The sequence below is a fragment of the Toxotes jaculatrix genome, chromosome 2, assembly GCF_017976425.1.
Source record: "Toxotes jaculatrix isolate fToxJac2 chromosome 2, fToxJac2.pri, whole genome shotgun sequence".
Classification (NCBI taxonomy): Eukaryota; Metazoa; Chordata; class Actinopteri; family Toxotidae; genus Toxotes; species Toxotes jaculatrix.
This window is the reverse complement of record NC_054395.1, coordinates 8,138,766-8,155,674: the sequence shown is the minus strand read 5'-3', so window position 1 is coordinate 8,155,674 and position 16,909 is coordinate 8,138,766. Positions and strand designations below refer to the sequence as shown.

The 16,909-nt window shown below is 40.8% G+C and overlaps 1 protein-coding gene across 1 annotated transcript in view; it reads left to right on the top strand.

The window, feature by feature from the left end:
* LOC121192792 (plexin-A1-like) overlaps positions 1-16,909 on the top strand; it is a 205,640-nt gene that overhangs the window by 121,302 nt on the left and 67,429 nt on the right. The window contains exons 10-11 of the mRNA XM_041054679.1: positions 8,012-8,108; positions 13,101-13,324. Of these exons, the coding sequence (XP_040910613.1) occupies positions 8,012-8,108; positions 13,101-13,324 (321 nt within the window). The remainder of the gene's footprint in view (positions 1-8,011; positions 8,109-13,100; positions 13,325-16,909) is intronic.

Sequence of the window (16,909 nt, the reverse complement as noted above, 5' to 3'; positions counted from 1 at the left end):
AGTGGTGCGGTAGACTGACGGACACAAACACACATACACACACACACACATTCTGGCAAAACACTAAAACAGACAAGAGGGAAGCAAAGGGACAAGGAAAGAGAGAGCCAAAGAGGAGGTGAGGGAATTAGGAACAGACAATGACGATGCAACAGAGTGTGATGGAGGAAATAGAAAGAGGAAAGAGTTGAATGAGAAGAATGAGAAGAACAGAGACAGACAGAGGGGAGCAAAGAGAGGCTGAGCCCAGCAAGCAGACTGGGGGAAATAAACAAATGAGGAGGAAACAGATGGAGAGAGAATGTATGGAATATAAAAGATGTACGTGTCTGAGAAAGTGATGCTGAAAGAAAAGGAAATCATGATCCGTGCAAAAGTGAAACTGCTGAGATTAACTAGAACAGCAGAGGGTGGAAGGACAGTGGGGACAATAGGGAGTGTTTACAGAGTACTTCAGCTGTGCAGTGGTGGTTTCCACACGTACCTGTTCAGGTGTGCAGTACAGCAGAGCAGTCAGGCAAGTTACTAATGCAATGACTTGACTTTACACAGGTGATCAAACATGCTCCGTGTCTGCTGTGTTCATTTATGACGTGCAGAAAAGGGTCATTCCACCAATTTTTCACATTAAGTTCACTCATGAGGAGTGCTGCTCAGGCTGCTGCTTAGGCTTCTACTCAGTGTTTTGTTTTTGTTTTTTTGTTTTTTGTTTTGTTGAAGACTGTATCAAGTTGCATCGTGGGAAGTGTAGGATCCAGAGTTTTCTAAAGCTCAAAGCTCAGGACTAAAAGTCAGGATATTTTGGAGTCCCCGTCCCTCCGGTCACTTTGAGTGCTTGTTTCTGTTTGTGTGGATGTGTATGGGCAGAGTATGAACAGTGGGTTTTTCTGAGCTTATTGCTGAAAACAGTTGTTTGCATGTAGAAAAAGAAAACACTGATGAGAGCGAGACAACTGAACCAAAACAGTCAAGCTGTGTGAAAGAGGCTAGAAGCATAGAGGTGATTATTCTCTGTGGGATCATCACCACTAATGACCCCTTTCACATTACACATAGTCATTTTACACATTTTTAATATCAAAATATTGATGGTTTTGGTCTTTCAGCCCAGCTGTAAACATTTTTCTTACCTCCCCTTCATTAGTAATTATTTTCTTGTACGTAATAATTAATGTGTTTTAAGGAAGAATGACAGTGAAAAAGTTAATACAGAGACTCAACACATACAGTAGAAGATTCATCCATGATTGAGAACCTGCACACCGGTAACCATTGTATTCAGTATTCTCAGTAGGCAAGTGTGTGTATATGTATCACAGCTGGCTGTGACTGGGACAGTAGAGTGTAATAAATCACAGAGAAAATTAGCCAGCAGTAGATGTACACTCATCCATTCAATCTTACTGTCTCTTTGTGCATTATTTAGCCCCTCGCCAAACACTGAACTTGCATACTCAAATACACCAGGGACCCAAAGCATGCATGGATGCACAGTGGGATGCTCACAGGAAAACACACACACACACGCAGATAGGATGCATTCAAGCTGCGTGGATACCTACTGGTTTGTTCATGGACAAACACACACACATCCTCCCCAGGGGTTTGGAGGCCCAATGTGAAGCAGACATATGGAGATTCTCCACATGATCCTCTTCCTAATCATGTGGAGCAGACGGAGACTGTAGCATCAGCAACAACCAGCAACCTGCTTTACATGATTTATTACACTGACACACATAGGCTATCAGATGCTGTGCGTGTGTGTAAAACTGTGTGTGTATGAACCTCCCACTGTAATTCCATGCATCTGGAACACTTGTGAGCAGCACAGTAGATTTTGGGAGGACGAAGGACCTTATGTGTTTGTGTGTTGACGGTCTGCATTTATATAATACTGATTTGCTTTGCCAGATGCTTCTTGGAACAGTAACCTGTTATATTGCACAGACGTCATAAGGAGGACGTCAAGTTGAATGATGAACAAAACAAGTTTGACAGCAGAGACCGGGGCCTGTGTTCTGCTGACTGGTGTAGGCAGTGGTTGGGGGAAGCATTTAGATCCCTTATATTACAATAATAAGATACTCCATTACAAATTAAATTGACCAAGGTGGGGCTACTTTTATGTAATATTTTAATCTGTAAAGCAGTTGGTAACTATAGCTATATAACTATACTATTATTTGCATTTTTTTGCATATTCATCCCTTTGTGGTTCTACAGTATCTGCTTTAAGGCACAAACAAAAGAAGTACAATTCAACATAAGTATTTAATGTAATAAATCCCCACTGAACTGAAATTAAATGGAAGGCTTGTGTGTCTTTGTGTGTGTGTGTGTTTGTGTGGTTGTCTGTGTGTGTGTGTGTGTGTGTGCGTATGTGTGTGTGTGTTGGCAGTGCACCTTAAAAACACACGCTATCCTTCTATGTATCCTTCAACATGACTAATTGCATGGGGGTGACCTGCACATGGACGCGCTCACATATGCACACACCGTCTCTTTTCTCTGCCATGTCCCTTCCTCACCAGCCAGCTGCTCTGTTTTGTTAACACTGGCAGTTTTCAGTTCACTCAGATATTCAAGCATGTACGCACACACTCTCTCTCGCTCACACACACACACACACACACCCTCACACACACACACACACACACACACACAGGCACACTATCTATTCATACAGTCCATGGAGACACGCAATCCATGGAGACGATTCATGTAGCGAGAGAATAAACGAGTGCAGGAGCAGATAACGAATGAACCCGAGCCAGGCTGGTGTGTTACTGTAATGAGGCCAGGGACGGCTTTGTGCTCACCTTGTACTTTTTACACCTCCTCCCCTCCCTCTCCTTTTTCTCCTCTTGTCACCTCCCCTCCCTCCCTTGTCCCCTCTGTGTCCCTCCTCCTCTCCATACTCATCTCTCCTTTATCTCCCCCTTGTTTAAACTCTCCTTCCTCTGACTGTCCTCTACTGTTTTTTGTCCCATTTGCTTTTCTCTCCCTCTTTCGATTTCTCCTCTACCTCTTTTTTCTTCTTGTCATCCTTTACTGCCTCTCACTGCCTCTCCCTGTTTTCCTCATTGTCCCCTGTTGCTGTCTTAATCTCCTCTCCTCCATTCCTAATTCCACTCCTCTCACTTTCCCCTTATCTTCTCTCCCTCCACTTTCATCCACCCAACTTTCCTCTACTATGTCCTCCTCTTTTTCTCCTACCCTCCACCTAACTACATCCTCTCCTTTCCTTTCCTCTTCTCTTCTCTCCTCTCCTCTTCTCTCTTCCCTGGGGGGGCCTACACTATGAGTTGGCTCAGGTAGATTAATTACAGGCAGTGACATGGAGGAGCTGGCCAGAGGCTTCAGTAATGAGTCTGATTACTCATCTCCAGCAGCTCCGGGCGCTCAGGGGAGGGAAGTCAGGACAGCCGGCCAGCAGAGTGGCCTCTCAGTAGGGGCAGAGTAACTTTCACCTACAGGGTTTCACCAATACAGAGTTTTTAAGAGCACTGGTGCCACCACTTTAAGATCAAAGCTATACCAAGAGTCAGTGACATGCTGATAATCAACAGCTGCTCAGAAATAGCATTTCAAACAGAAGCCATCAGTTTCCTGAGGACGAAGCCATTCCGTACTCCATGTATGAGTATGACTGTAATCAGTTATTCAAATAAGCTGCAGGCCAGCAGGACATAATCCAAACATCTAATCTCCAGTAGACCAGAGGAATGCCTAGTATGGAAGAAATCTTACATGGAGGCCAAAGAGGTAACCCAGAGTGGGATGGCTGAGAGACAAAAACATAATTAAACGCGGGAAATGTGGAAAACACAAGCACGGATAATAAATCATAAAAACAAAAGACAGCTACAGTTCCTCATTAAGCCATGAGAGAGACTTGTTTTCTTTAAAGGAAAGATGATTTTAGGTAAAGCATTCAATTGCTCTCAGCCTGTGAGTAAAAGCAAGAGTGAGGTGAAGCTGGAATGGATTTCTGAAATATTTTTTTTTGGGGGGGGGGGGTCAACCATTTGGCTTTATCTTAGGAAATACATGCTCATTAACTACAGTTTGATCACAGCACACTTCATGTTCATGGGCTGTGCAATTGTTGCATTGGTGTGGGACTGGTCTGCGGCATAATTTGCAGAGTACAGTTTTCTGGTCCTTGTCAGACTTTTCAAACCCAAACCACGTCCTTCCAAAGGATATGGCCCCTGTTTTAGGTACGAGCTCCTTTCTTTGTCATGGCTCATCTGAGTCCTTCTCCTCTTCTGGATTGTTCTGTGTCACGTTCACTCTCTTCCAAATTTGTTTGTGTTTCCTTCATGCTGATTTCCTGCCTGTATCCATACCGTGTAGAAGAATGCAAAGTGTCATCCAAATGACAAAATATATTGATTTAAAGAGTGTGATTTGCAACTCAATGAAACAAATGATAAAGACTGATAAAGATTCCCAGTCATCCAGATCATGGGATTTCCAAAGGTTATCAAAAGGCAACTGGACTTGCTTGAGATTTTCTCTATTGTCACACAATATTTATCAGCACATCACACAGCCCTATTTAATGTCAATATGTCACTTGAGTCATGCTCCTCGCTGTCTACTTTTGGGGTCTCAGGGGTACAGCAAGCACAGAACAATCACATTCACTTTCATAAGCACGGACACAGAAGTAATAGACTGACAATGGCCAGTACATATGATCTGATATAACTTTCTGCTGTGTAAAATGTAGGGTAGAAACTTAAAAAGATTACTGTAGGGTTGGAAAAAAAAAAGGTTTGGGCACAGAACTGCTCTCACATCATTTACATTATAATGCATACTGGATGAAATTGTATGGTGACATTTGAAGACAAGCTGAAGGCTGTCAAGCAAGTGAAAATATTCTACCAGGGTGAGATAAAAACCCTGTGTCCCTTACTGCAGTTTGGAAACAAAGTGGAATATTTTCCCCATTTCAGGACCCAGTACGCTGGTGTCTCACACACCTCCCAGTGAATGTTTTTGCACATCCTGACCCTTCTCCTTTATTTAGTATATGTCTTTTCCCAAAGGTTAAATATATCCCCAAAGCCTGTGATAGTCATCACTCAATATCCAAACACAGATCCTTTAAAATGTTGCCATTTTGTAAAGTAAGGTTCAAGTAGAGGTAATGGCTTCAGGAGTATAAGTAGAGGTCATTTCAAGCTACAGTTATGATCACAGTGTCATTTTCGAAAGGTTTCTGTCTAATTTTGGAATAAAGCTCTACATTTTTGTCTCTTTTAGACTTCTATGTATCAAAATTATTAAGGCATAATATCACTGAACTCTTAGACAACGGCTGGGACCACTTGTAGATCACTGCATTGTTGATAAAAACCTAACAGGAAGTTTGTGTGGATAAGTAAATACCTTGTCCTTATGAATCAAACCTTGTCCTTATGAATCAAACCTCAAAATGTGGCAAATATCAGAATCCATCCATACTTCTAAATTTCACAAGAAAAACGAACTAGACTAGTGCGATTAATCATTAATTTCTTTTACTGACATTTGTGGTCCTGAATCCTACTGAATCTGATTGTCCCTGACTTTTTCTTTAGAGCCACCATGAAGTTGACAATTGGTGTTTAAAGTGAAATATCTCAAGAATGAGACATGGGATGAAATGTGGTTCCTCTCAGGATGAATTTTATCAGCATTGGTGAGCCCCTGACTTATTTATCTAGCGCCATCATCAGGTCAAAATTTAAGAATGTCCACTATCTGCAGATCTAATGACATTCTCATCGGCCTCAGCTGTAATTTGTATTTAGTGCTATTTTGGGCCGGAATGATCCAGAGTGGTGTTCCAGCACCTTTGATTAAATAAATAATTAAATAAATAATGATGTGGACTAGTGAGCCGTCAAAAAATCCATGACATTTTTACCGGTCTTGTCTGTCTCTTCAACAGCCCTTTTTGTGGGCCTGTCATTTGGGGTGCGTAGGAGGGCATGGACTGCAGGGGACACCCCACATTTTTCCCTTTAGGTGGGGGATACCTAGATCTGGTGTTGCAGAATCTTAGGGATCCCCCACCTGCCGAATCCTACTTTAACCCCTGAATGTTTGCATGCTAACAAGCTAAACTAAAATGGTGAACAATGCACGATGAACATCAAAATTAGCATTCTAGTTGTGCATGCTGACTTTAGCATTTAGCATAGCACAAGTACAGCATTGTATTGCCTCACAGAGTCACTGACACGTTGTCTTGTTCACTTATGACACAGACAAAAAATGACAAGATTTAAATATGGATCTCTTTGAGCAGTATACACTTTTCCAATTAGATTTGACACCTGTTGGTTCAGTGATATTATACTTCTCCCTTCCTGAAAACCCTCTTCTGCTCCTGAATGTTTTCAGTGTTTTTTCATCCTACAACTCAGCTTTTACTCCAGAGTGTCCCCCAGGAAGCGAGCTAGACAGTGGGTGATGCTCAGTGTGACTGGTGGCACGGTGTTGCGGTGTCACAGTGTGGTTTGTGTCGGCGTTTCAGGCCATGTGACAGTATGAATAAAGCATGATGTGGCGGGCAGCAGGGTGGGCAGGGACTGACAAGAGAACAAGCTCACCCAGTGTTTTGGTGACGGCAAACAAGTTCAAACTCTTAAAGTTTAATGGGGGCCACACCACAGAGAGAAGAGGAGTACTATGTGGGCATATGTGTGTGTGGGTCCTGTGGTTTCACTGGGGCTGCTAGCTGCCATACACAGGCCGTTAGCCAGTGGGATGTAACAGTGATGCTCATAAAGTCAACAGCCTACCTCATGTGTGATGGATTAGGGTCACACTGAACTAGTGGGAAGGGAATAAGACCAATCAGCCTTTCCTTTGTGGCAAAAGAGTGTTTTGGTTGAGTCCCTCTGCTCTGGAGCTTCTGACCTCCCAGAATCCTGTGGTTTCATCGGCCTGTGCTCCTCTCAGCTTCTAACTGTCTCAGTAGAAATCCAGACTTCCCACATTCCTTTTTCTGTGGCTGCTTACAATGTCTCCTTTTTTCTTTGTGCTTGTGTTTATGTTCCTCTTTTTCTTCTGATTGTCTTTTTATTTCATTGCCTTCACCTCGATGATTTTTTTTTTTTTACATGTATTTCTGTAGCTTATCTAATTTGCTGGTAGACAGACAACCCATGCAGCTCACTGTTTTCAAGCAGATCTGCCTTTTTAGTCTATTAGCACCAGCCTTACCGATTCCATGCAGGTCTGTGTTTCCTATTGTGGAAAAAACAACTATTCATCTTCAACACGGGACATCATCATCATATATATGTTATTCATACCTCAACATGTTTGGTATTGGAGTCGAGGAATTGGAGCGGAGTAGAGTGGAGGAAAGTTTTAACTTTATCATAAGTGTTGTGTCTGTCCCCATTGCCCATATGGGATGGTCAAACCGTGTCTACCAAATCCTGTGTGTCAGGAAGCAAATTGGAAATGCCAATTTCACTTTACACTGCTCCGTATCTTATCTCTCCCTCACCCTCATCCCACCACTTAGCTCATGTGTAAACGAATAAGGTCCTCTCACATGTCTGCCAGTGTCCGATTTCTGTCGACTTTCACCCTCTCCTCCTCCATCTCCCCTTCTTCTTCTCGTCTCCTCATCCTTTCCTCCATTTTCCTCTCGTCACCTGTCCTGTCCTTTTCTTCCTCCATCCTACTCATCTCCTCTGCTCCTCTTTTCCCCTCCCAGCTTTGTCTCCTTTCAGCCAGGGCCATTCAACTGTAACCTGTCTTTTCCTTTTCTTTTTTTTTCCTCTGTGTATTTATGAAATATGTCTGTTTTAGTGAATATGGATTTATGCATGCGTTCGTGCTCAGGCTGTATCGCTGTCTGCAATGAACAAGCCGGGGCGAATCACTATGCAAATGAAAAAATATCTCATACAATTTCCAATTTGCATTGAATCCATTATAAATCAACGGTTTTCTCACACACTCCTTGCCTCTCTGTGTCTCTGTCTGTCAGTATGACTACGAGGGCAGCGACATCAGTGACCTGCCAGTCGACCTCTCCGTGGTGTGGAATGGAAACTTTGTCATTGACAACCCCTCCAACATTCAAGGTAGAACTTTCTTTACTTTGTGTGATCTCTCCTTCTCTGTTCTCTTCCCTCAAGCTGATGGAGCATGCCAGCATTGTTGCTTGGCAAAAAAAAAAATTATTTGAGACGATCCTGCTTGTTTATCTGTCGGTAATGATTTCCTGGGAAGATGCAACGCTGTGTGCAGTTTTTACCCTTCATAAGAAGTCTGTAATTTCATTTTTGACAGCCATCAGGGAGAAAGGTGAAAGTGTACCATTCGTTTGGGAAAAACGCTATTCTTGTCTGTGGGATAAAAGAGGGGCAGAGGGAGTGATTGATGGATGGCAATGATAACAAACAAACATCCAACACAGAAATTAATAGGGATGGATGTTAGAGAGGAAGATAAACAAATGGAGAAAGCAATAGACAGAAGAAAGGATGAAGAGGAAGAAAGATGGGTGGATGACAGGTTGATAAATGCACCATGTAATGGAGGGGTGAAGATGAGAATAAAGGGATTGATAAAGAAGAAGAGAAAGCGACATGGAGGGATGGAATTTATTATTTTTAATCGCTATTTGTGCATGAAGTGGAAAACAATTACCAATTCTAAATTCTTTATCAAGTGTAATACATTGTGTGGCGGAGGCTAATGATTTTAGACGTCCCATTACACAAGATAATATAAGTCTTGCTCTCAAGTGTGTCATAAAGTCTTTTGCTCTGAATTTGCATGTCTAGAGTCAGATTAACTAACCCTCCCGACTCCATTCTCTTCTATTTTTTTTTTCTATTCCGCTCACTATTCATTTCAGCCTTAAAAAGACACACATGCACATTTTAATCTCACATCCTTTGTGTTGTATCTGACCTCATTTTGATAAATGTCAGACACGCAGTTCATTTTGCAGATTGCTTGGAAATTAGTTGCTTATCGGTCATGACCTAATTCTTCTGCCACTGTAATTTTGTTTAAAATGTGCTCCTTTAAGCTTTTCTGTGGGTCTGTGCTGAAAGATTCTCTCTGGGGATTAAACATCCTGTGTTTAACATGTGCTGAGCAGTATTGAAGCTGTCACAACAAAATAAATAATCCCATTTCTTTACAATCAGGTAAATGGATCGTATTCTGTGTTTTTGAACTATAGATTTGATGACTGTTCCTAATCAGATAAGTATTCAACTAGACAACACATGCCTATCTTTAGTAAATAATATATTCAGGACTACCGGCATTTACATAGTGAGTCAAGTAATTATGCACACCATGCTTTAACATTCAAATCTTTAATGGAACATTTTAGCCAGAAACATAAATCAAGTTAAGTTATTATATAATACTTTTCGTTTTGTACTGTTCACTGTTATTGGTAAAATGAGGTGAACTTGTGGTTCAATGCATTTGCCGATTTGGTTTGGTTCACTTACGCCAGCATGAAAATTGTAGTTCAAACTCAAGTTCAAACAAGCAGAGAGAAGCTGCGTAGAGTCTCTTCCATACAAACTTCTGTGCAGTTTGCTTGAAGTAAGTAAACTTCAACTCCAACTACTTGTACTTGTTAACTTGTTTTCTTCAACTAGACTGACGATGCAGGATGTCAGTCACCCAAACTGCACAATAAAGGAGTTATCTGTCTGTCTGTAGGACTGCTCTTTGATTGCCCTTTTCCTGTCAACAGAAAACCTACTACACCTAAAAGGCAGTGCTGTTCAATTCTTAGCCAGTGTGGCTCTATGGATGGCATTGTCAGTCAGTCATCCCACCATTGAAATATCTCTACAAATGTTGGATACATTGCCCTAGAGGTTACCGTAGATATTCATGTAAACAAGGCCATGAATTATATTGATTCATACTGTGATCCTCTGACTTTTTCATCTCCTTTAGGTCAAATGTTTAATTTGTTGAGTGCTTTGGTTTCAGTACCATCAGCCTCAGCTGTAGTGTGTGTTTAGCTCTAATATTATCATCCTAACATGCTTAACAAAGACTCTGAACCTGGTAAATATTATGCCTGCCCGACATCAGCATGTTAGCATTGTCATTGTGAGCTTGTTCCCAGGCACAGTGAGGCATCACAGGGTGTTATTTGTGACAGGCTTAGTAACTGCCCCCTTTAGTCCTGCTTTTATTTGATCAGGGCCAAGTGAACCAGAATAAGGGTGTGAAAGTTACCGACTGTGGCTTGGAATACGTATTTGCTTAACCTCTGCTGTCTCTCATAATAACAAACACTTGAAGGATCAGTGTGTAGGATTTGAATATCCCTCCCCTCACCACTTCCTCTCTAAGCATGTAGGAGAACCTACAGTGGCCCTCAGGTAAGCATGAGAGGCCCTCACCAGTGTTGATATCTGGTATTTCACGATATCTAGTTTAAAGTAAACACACAGGAAATAGGAGTGAAATATTGCAGCTGGAATAAACCTCATACTTTTTAAAAACACAATCCCATCTTTTTCAGCAGTATCTTCAAATCCCCAAATGTACTCACAGCTCGCTGTTGAAAATAAACACATTGTTGAGTTGAAAACAGTGAGATGTGAGGCATTTTGGGGCACTCCTGCATTCTATGAAGATAGCGTGTTTTTTTTTGTGGGGGGGGGTTTATACAGGTTATCTGGAGTTATCTGGCTGACTTTCACTAAAACTCATCACAGGGCTTTTGACATTCATCTTTCCGATATCAGCTTTTATACAGCAAAGTTCTCCAGATAGCTCTTGTAACAGGCTCCAGGGATGTGTGCCACAGTCAGTGCTTTTCATGTGACAGGATGGTGCTGAGCTCTGAGAGTTTTGGAGTGTGAAATCCAATGATCTTAGAGGCAGTGTGTGTGTGTGTGTGTGTGAACCTGACAAGTATGTTCCTGTTGTTATGACAATGAGTAAGCAGTACTTGCTACTTGACTTTCTAGGTGGCAAGGAATTTATGCAGGCAGCATCCCAGGCCAGTGGAGTGTTCCTCAAAAGATGCCAAAGACACACTTCTGAAACAGCTGGTGTGGTCATGGATGAGTAATTAGTATGAATCAACAATCCTACCACCCCCCAATAGATATATTATGGTTATTTTGTTCTAAAGCCTCACAGAATATCCATTATAATTATATGAGTTTAATGCGTTGCTTAGAGTTGAAGGTCTAAAACGCCTTAGAAACACGTATTATAAAACCATCCTCATTCATACAAATCTCATAAAGACCTTCTCCTCCTTTTCTCCTCCTTTTTCCCTCCATCCTCTATTAATCCATCCCTGCTCCGTCCCTGTTTTTTCTTTTCTTTTTTCTTTCTTTTTTTTCTTTTTGAATTGGAGGAGCTGTATTATCCGTCTGAGGCAGAGCTGCTCGGCACTGACCCGGTTTTGCCCCGGTGTAAAGTGGAGATGTTAATGTTAATTAAATCATTCATTTGGTTCAGATTAATTAGCGTCGCGCTACTTTTAAGCTGAGCCGTGGCTAATCAGATTAGGGCGAGCGAAGGGCCAAGGCGGGCAGATGGATCCAAAAGAAGCTCGCTTTGAAGTCCGGCCGCCGTATGTCTGCCAAGGAGGAGGTGGAGGGAGGAGAATCTTGCATGGTCTGTCGCACTTTTCTTTTTTTTTCTCCTCTGTTTTTCCACTTTAGCTGATTTCAAATCTGTTTAACTGGTGTGACGGCAAACAAACCTGCCTGCAGGTTCTGGCAATAGGGTATCAACTGAGATAATTATGATGGAGATTAACAGATGACAAATTGGGACAAAACAAAAATCAAAACAACTTGTCCCTTTACCAGTATATTTTGCTCACTTGTTTGCGTGTGGCTTCCTCTCCTCTGTTTGTTTTTCAGATTCTCTGTTGTTTAAGGTCCCTTTTCGTCTCTCTCTCTCTCTCACCTTCTCTCAATCTCTCTCGCTCTTTCCCACTCTATCTGTTTCCTCTGATTTCCTCAGCCTCGCGGGGCCTCACCATCTTTAAATTCATAACACTTCTTGTTGCTGTTTTGTTAACAAGCGCAGCTAAAATTTATCCTCCCCTCTTCCCTGTTTTCTTTCATCTCCCCCTCTAACTTCTCAGGTGTTTGAGGTTTTAATTATTTATTTATCTATTTATTTATTTATAATTTTTTTACTTTTAATGACTTTTTCCACTCTGCGGAGTTGAGGGGATGGTTTTATACACAACAAATTATCAATTCCCTGTCGGCGTTAGAAGACATTACCTGTTGAATTAATTTCTGTAATATCCCTCTAGGTCGCTTGTTCATGTTTTTTTAATTTTTTTTTTCTCTATTTATCTCTGGAAACAGTTATTCTCTCATCATCACAGCCTCAGAGTGGTAATAATCACCAACTGAAGGTTTTAGGTGTTATGTGGGTGATTAACATTCATTTATGCAGGTCCTTTGCTCTCTCTCACGCTCACAGACACATTAACGCCTGGTTACTTTTTTTTTTCACTTTTTTCTTGCCACCATTTTCTCAAGTAGAATACAAAAGGTAAACTTTCCAAAATAAAGCTACTGTGCATTTGAATTAGGCTTCACCAAGCTAAATGCTATATGAAAGTGTAGTTTTGGCAGCTGTTAAAAAAGTGAATGAAAAAAATTTTTTTCTCAAAAGTTAAGACATAAAGAGGCAACCCTCCGATCTCCGGACGGTCCAAAGCTGCACTCTTAACTTGCTGCAAGGGAGAAACAGATACAGAAACAGATAGCCTGGCTAAACACACTGTTAAACCACAAACTGTGGAGCAATTGAATTCAAATTATCTTACACACTTTTATTAAGCTGGTTAACTAGTACCCTAATCCTCTCTAACATACATAAATGAATGCCAGCTATGTTTTATTCTGTATTGAATATAGTGAACCTCAAATATTTGAGTCTGCAAGTTAGATGATGTGCATTATCAAAAATCATCCCTTCCCTGTTCATCCCTTCAACCAGTGAGACGGTTTCATTCTCAAGCTGTGACTGAATTAACTGTGTATTACTTCTTGAGTCATCTCATATCTGTCTCTTTCCCACTCTTTCTGTCTCTCACCCAGCCCACCTGTACAAGTGCAGAGCGTTGCGGGACAGCTGTGGTATGTGCCTGAAGGCTGACCCCAGGTTTGAATGTGGTTGGTGCATCCAGGACAAGAAGTGCTCACTCAGGCAGGAGTGTACCGGCGGAGGAAATTCCCACCTCCCACTGCAGCTGGCTGAAGGTGGAGGGTGGATGCACGCCACCTCCGGAAACAGCCGCTGCACCCACCCGAAGATCACTAAGGTTAGTGTGTGTGTGTGTGTGTGTGGGATACAGCACCACTCACCACATTTTGAACAGGCTGCAAGATTCACTGATATTGTGTGTGTATGAGAGGATGCTAATGTGCTTTCAGGCACCACTGTGTTTTTTTTTTTTTTCCTGTGTGTCGCTGCAAGTTGACAACTGTCACTTTGGGCCGAGTGTGAAATGTTGTCATTTCTGTGTTTATGGGGTCAAACAGATTTTCTGTTGTACGTACATGTGAGAGAGTTTGAATGTCACCCATTACTCTTGTTTCTGAACTACACTCTCCTTTCATTGCTTTCATATACCATACATTCAGTCGTTTATTCTCAAGTTTCTTCCGTACAAATGCACACAAGCAGAAAAATGCTGCTACACACAAACTCACTCAGCACTTCTTCTACAGTTAACATTAATGGGAACGCCAGATATACAGAAAGAGAGCGCTGAGCCTGGCTTCCTTTCACACACAATCGAGTGTGTTCCAAATCACAGAGAAGCTCAACTTTGTAGATGAAGTGACATGATATAGACAGCATTCTTCATGAGCCAGGGCTCAAAGACATGTTTGATGCTACATTGGTAGTTCATGGAAACGAGCATGACCCTTGACCTCTTTGCTATGGTCAAACAAAATCCAGTCATGCAGCACATTCATCATTGCCTGCACTAACATAAGTGGAGTTTGAACCTGAATCAAAAGTGTGTGTGGTTCCAGCTGAAAGATTAAAGGCCTAGTTGGTAGTTTAGTGACCATGGTGGTGGTAGTCTGTGTATTAAATGATCTGCCGATCAGTTTGGGAATAATAAAAGGCTTCTAAGCCTAATAAAAGGCTTCTAAGCCTTTTATTATTTGGTGGGCTATCCTCTTGTTAATATTTCAATCACAAATTCTGCCTTTAAATTGTGCCCCATTTTCTTTGCTATGTTTCGATTGCTATTAAATCATTTAATTTAATCTCATTTTATTAACTATGGAAATTAACGGACATAGTTCACTTTTTAGTACTATAATAAAAAAACAACAAAGTGCTCTGTGTAGGATATTAGGAGTACAAATATTAACTGCTATAAATACTACAGACCAATATAATAAGACCTGTAATTATATATTTACAATGGAAAAACAGAACATGAAGTGAAATCAGTATCTTCCCCATGAAGAATATCCAATGTTTCAGGCTACTGTACAGAACATGCTGAAAATAACTTCAATTTTTTTTTTTTTTAATTTTACAACACACAAACTTCAGTGCTGCACCCACTCTTCTAAAACTGGCTACCATGACAGCCACTCTGGCTATAGATGATACTTGGCAACAGAGCTGAATTTTCCCAAATTGACTTTTTTTTTTTTTACGTCAAAAACAAAACAGATGATAACAAATTCTGCAAATATCAAGATCAAGATTTGTGAAAAAACAGGAGCAACTGTGTTTTCTCATTGTTCATTTTGCAGTCGAGAAGAATAACATATTCCATTCTGTTCAGCAAATGTAAAGAATGTAAAGTCAGGATTGCATCATGCTAGTGGATAGATTTTCAGGTGCAAAGTGAAGGCAGAGTGAAATCACCATTTGTAGGAAAGAAAAAAAAAGACAGTTGGCAACAGCCAGAAGAAACCAGGTTTACAGTAACTAAAATCACCTGCAAAGAAAAGCGGCGCGGCTTCTTTGAGCGCCATGTTATAAGCTCGTCAGCTCATGAGGAGTGGAAAGTCACCTGCAGAGATCCAAGGCTTGTAAACCTTGATAGGCCGTTGCATCAGCTCTCTTTGTTGAAGCCCCTGTGGTCACGAAAGCCCTACGTGTCCTGAACTTAGAATGAAAGCTGCTCTGTTTTAATTTGTTGCTATTAAAACACAAACGTTAGGAGCCTGTGCCTGCCCTTGGCACAGAAATGGTTTTATTACTCACTGTTACATCAAACTGGTGCTCTTGAGACACAGAATACACAGGCATGTCTAGTAAGGGCCAAACTCCAGCACTGGCCTCTAATAGATTCCAGGTTCATTCTTTCTTTTTTTTTTTTGGTTTCTTTTTTTTCTACCTGCCTTTATTGCTATCACAACCTTATTTCTGTCAACCTTATTTTAAAAATGGCTTTCATAAAATGTAAAAATATAATCAGAAGTGTTTTACAGCAGGTGCAAAATCTGAGAATATTCACACTTTATTAAGTATTTTCTTTGCACATTTGTTTTAAGTGCAGTTAGTCTTGTTAGATCAGGGTAGCGTGATTCTGAGTTTCTGACCCTTGACCTTACAGAACAGGTAACACCACCGACATGATGTAACATTATAACCTTTACTGCTGTAAGTTGGTCTGGATAAAAGAGTTAGCTAAATGTCTAATGTGTGAGAGGATGATGAAATGAAGTAATTGATGGAGCAGGGGACAAATGGAGGAGGACTTTTCTTCACCTCCTCTGGTTGTTCCTCCACAACTTGTCCTGTTCTCCATAGTAACCACTTCTGATGTAGTCTGACACACACACACATCTGTTGTTACATCCTGCTGCTGCTACTCGCTGTGTGTACGTATAAAGTGTGTAACGGATTGTGGTTGTGTACAGACACAAACTGACTATCCATGTGTATATATGTCCTTGAATGAATGATAAAGTATATGTGGATACTTCCAGCATGTTTGTTGTATGTTGTAGTTAATGCATAAATTGAACATGCATTTGCAAATTTAAAAAAAGTATTTCCAACAAACAACAAAGGAGTGCAAACCTGTTTATCTTTGTGTGTCCATGCATCTGTATATTCGTGTGTGTGTACACAAGGGCATGAGAAGGAGAAGAGAGAGTTAGAGTGATATGTTTTTATAGTATTATGATAATAATACAAGTGGAGTGAGACTGGGAGTAATAAATGTCTAAAGAGTTATGAAAGGGAAAAGTAAAAGACATCTTGATATGGGGACAGTAGCAGTTGTCTCCATTCTCATGATTCATGGATTCATTTTGCTGTGGTTAGTTTACATTCCCTTCCAGTAGAAGTAGCACAACAACTTTAAGACTTTTACTCAGCAAGTACATCAGCTATCATGAGTATCGATACTTGAACTATTCACTCAACTCTCATTCAGCCTCATACAGGCTAATTTAAATAATTACAGGAACAGGTACATTTTTCAGGAGGTAAACACTTCAATGCTGGTTATTTAATAACAAAATATTACATTTCTACCTTTCTCAATCAAAGCTGGTAATGTGAACAGACCACATTGGACATAAAACAGCATGTTAGGCCTTTAAAGGTTCAGCTACTTCATTAAATAGAGGGTTAGGTTAGGTTAGACATTATTATTTTAAGATGAAACAGGTTTATTAGTCTCTGTGGTAACAATGACTGTGACATTTTCCTTCATACTGTCCTAATACGTACTGACTGGCCTGTATGCAGTAGATGTTCTGGTTAATCACGTAGGTATTGCAGGCAGTATTCCCCCCCAACGAGAGCATACCGTCAGCTCAGTCTCTCAACACATTAAAATAACCTCAGCTGATCCTAAAACAAAAATCCTTTAATAACACTGTAGTCTCCAAACACCTAAAATCCACTTTTGTGAAAA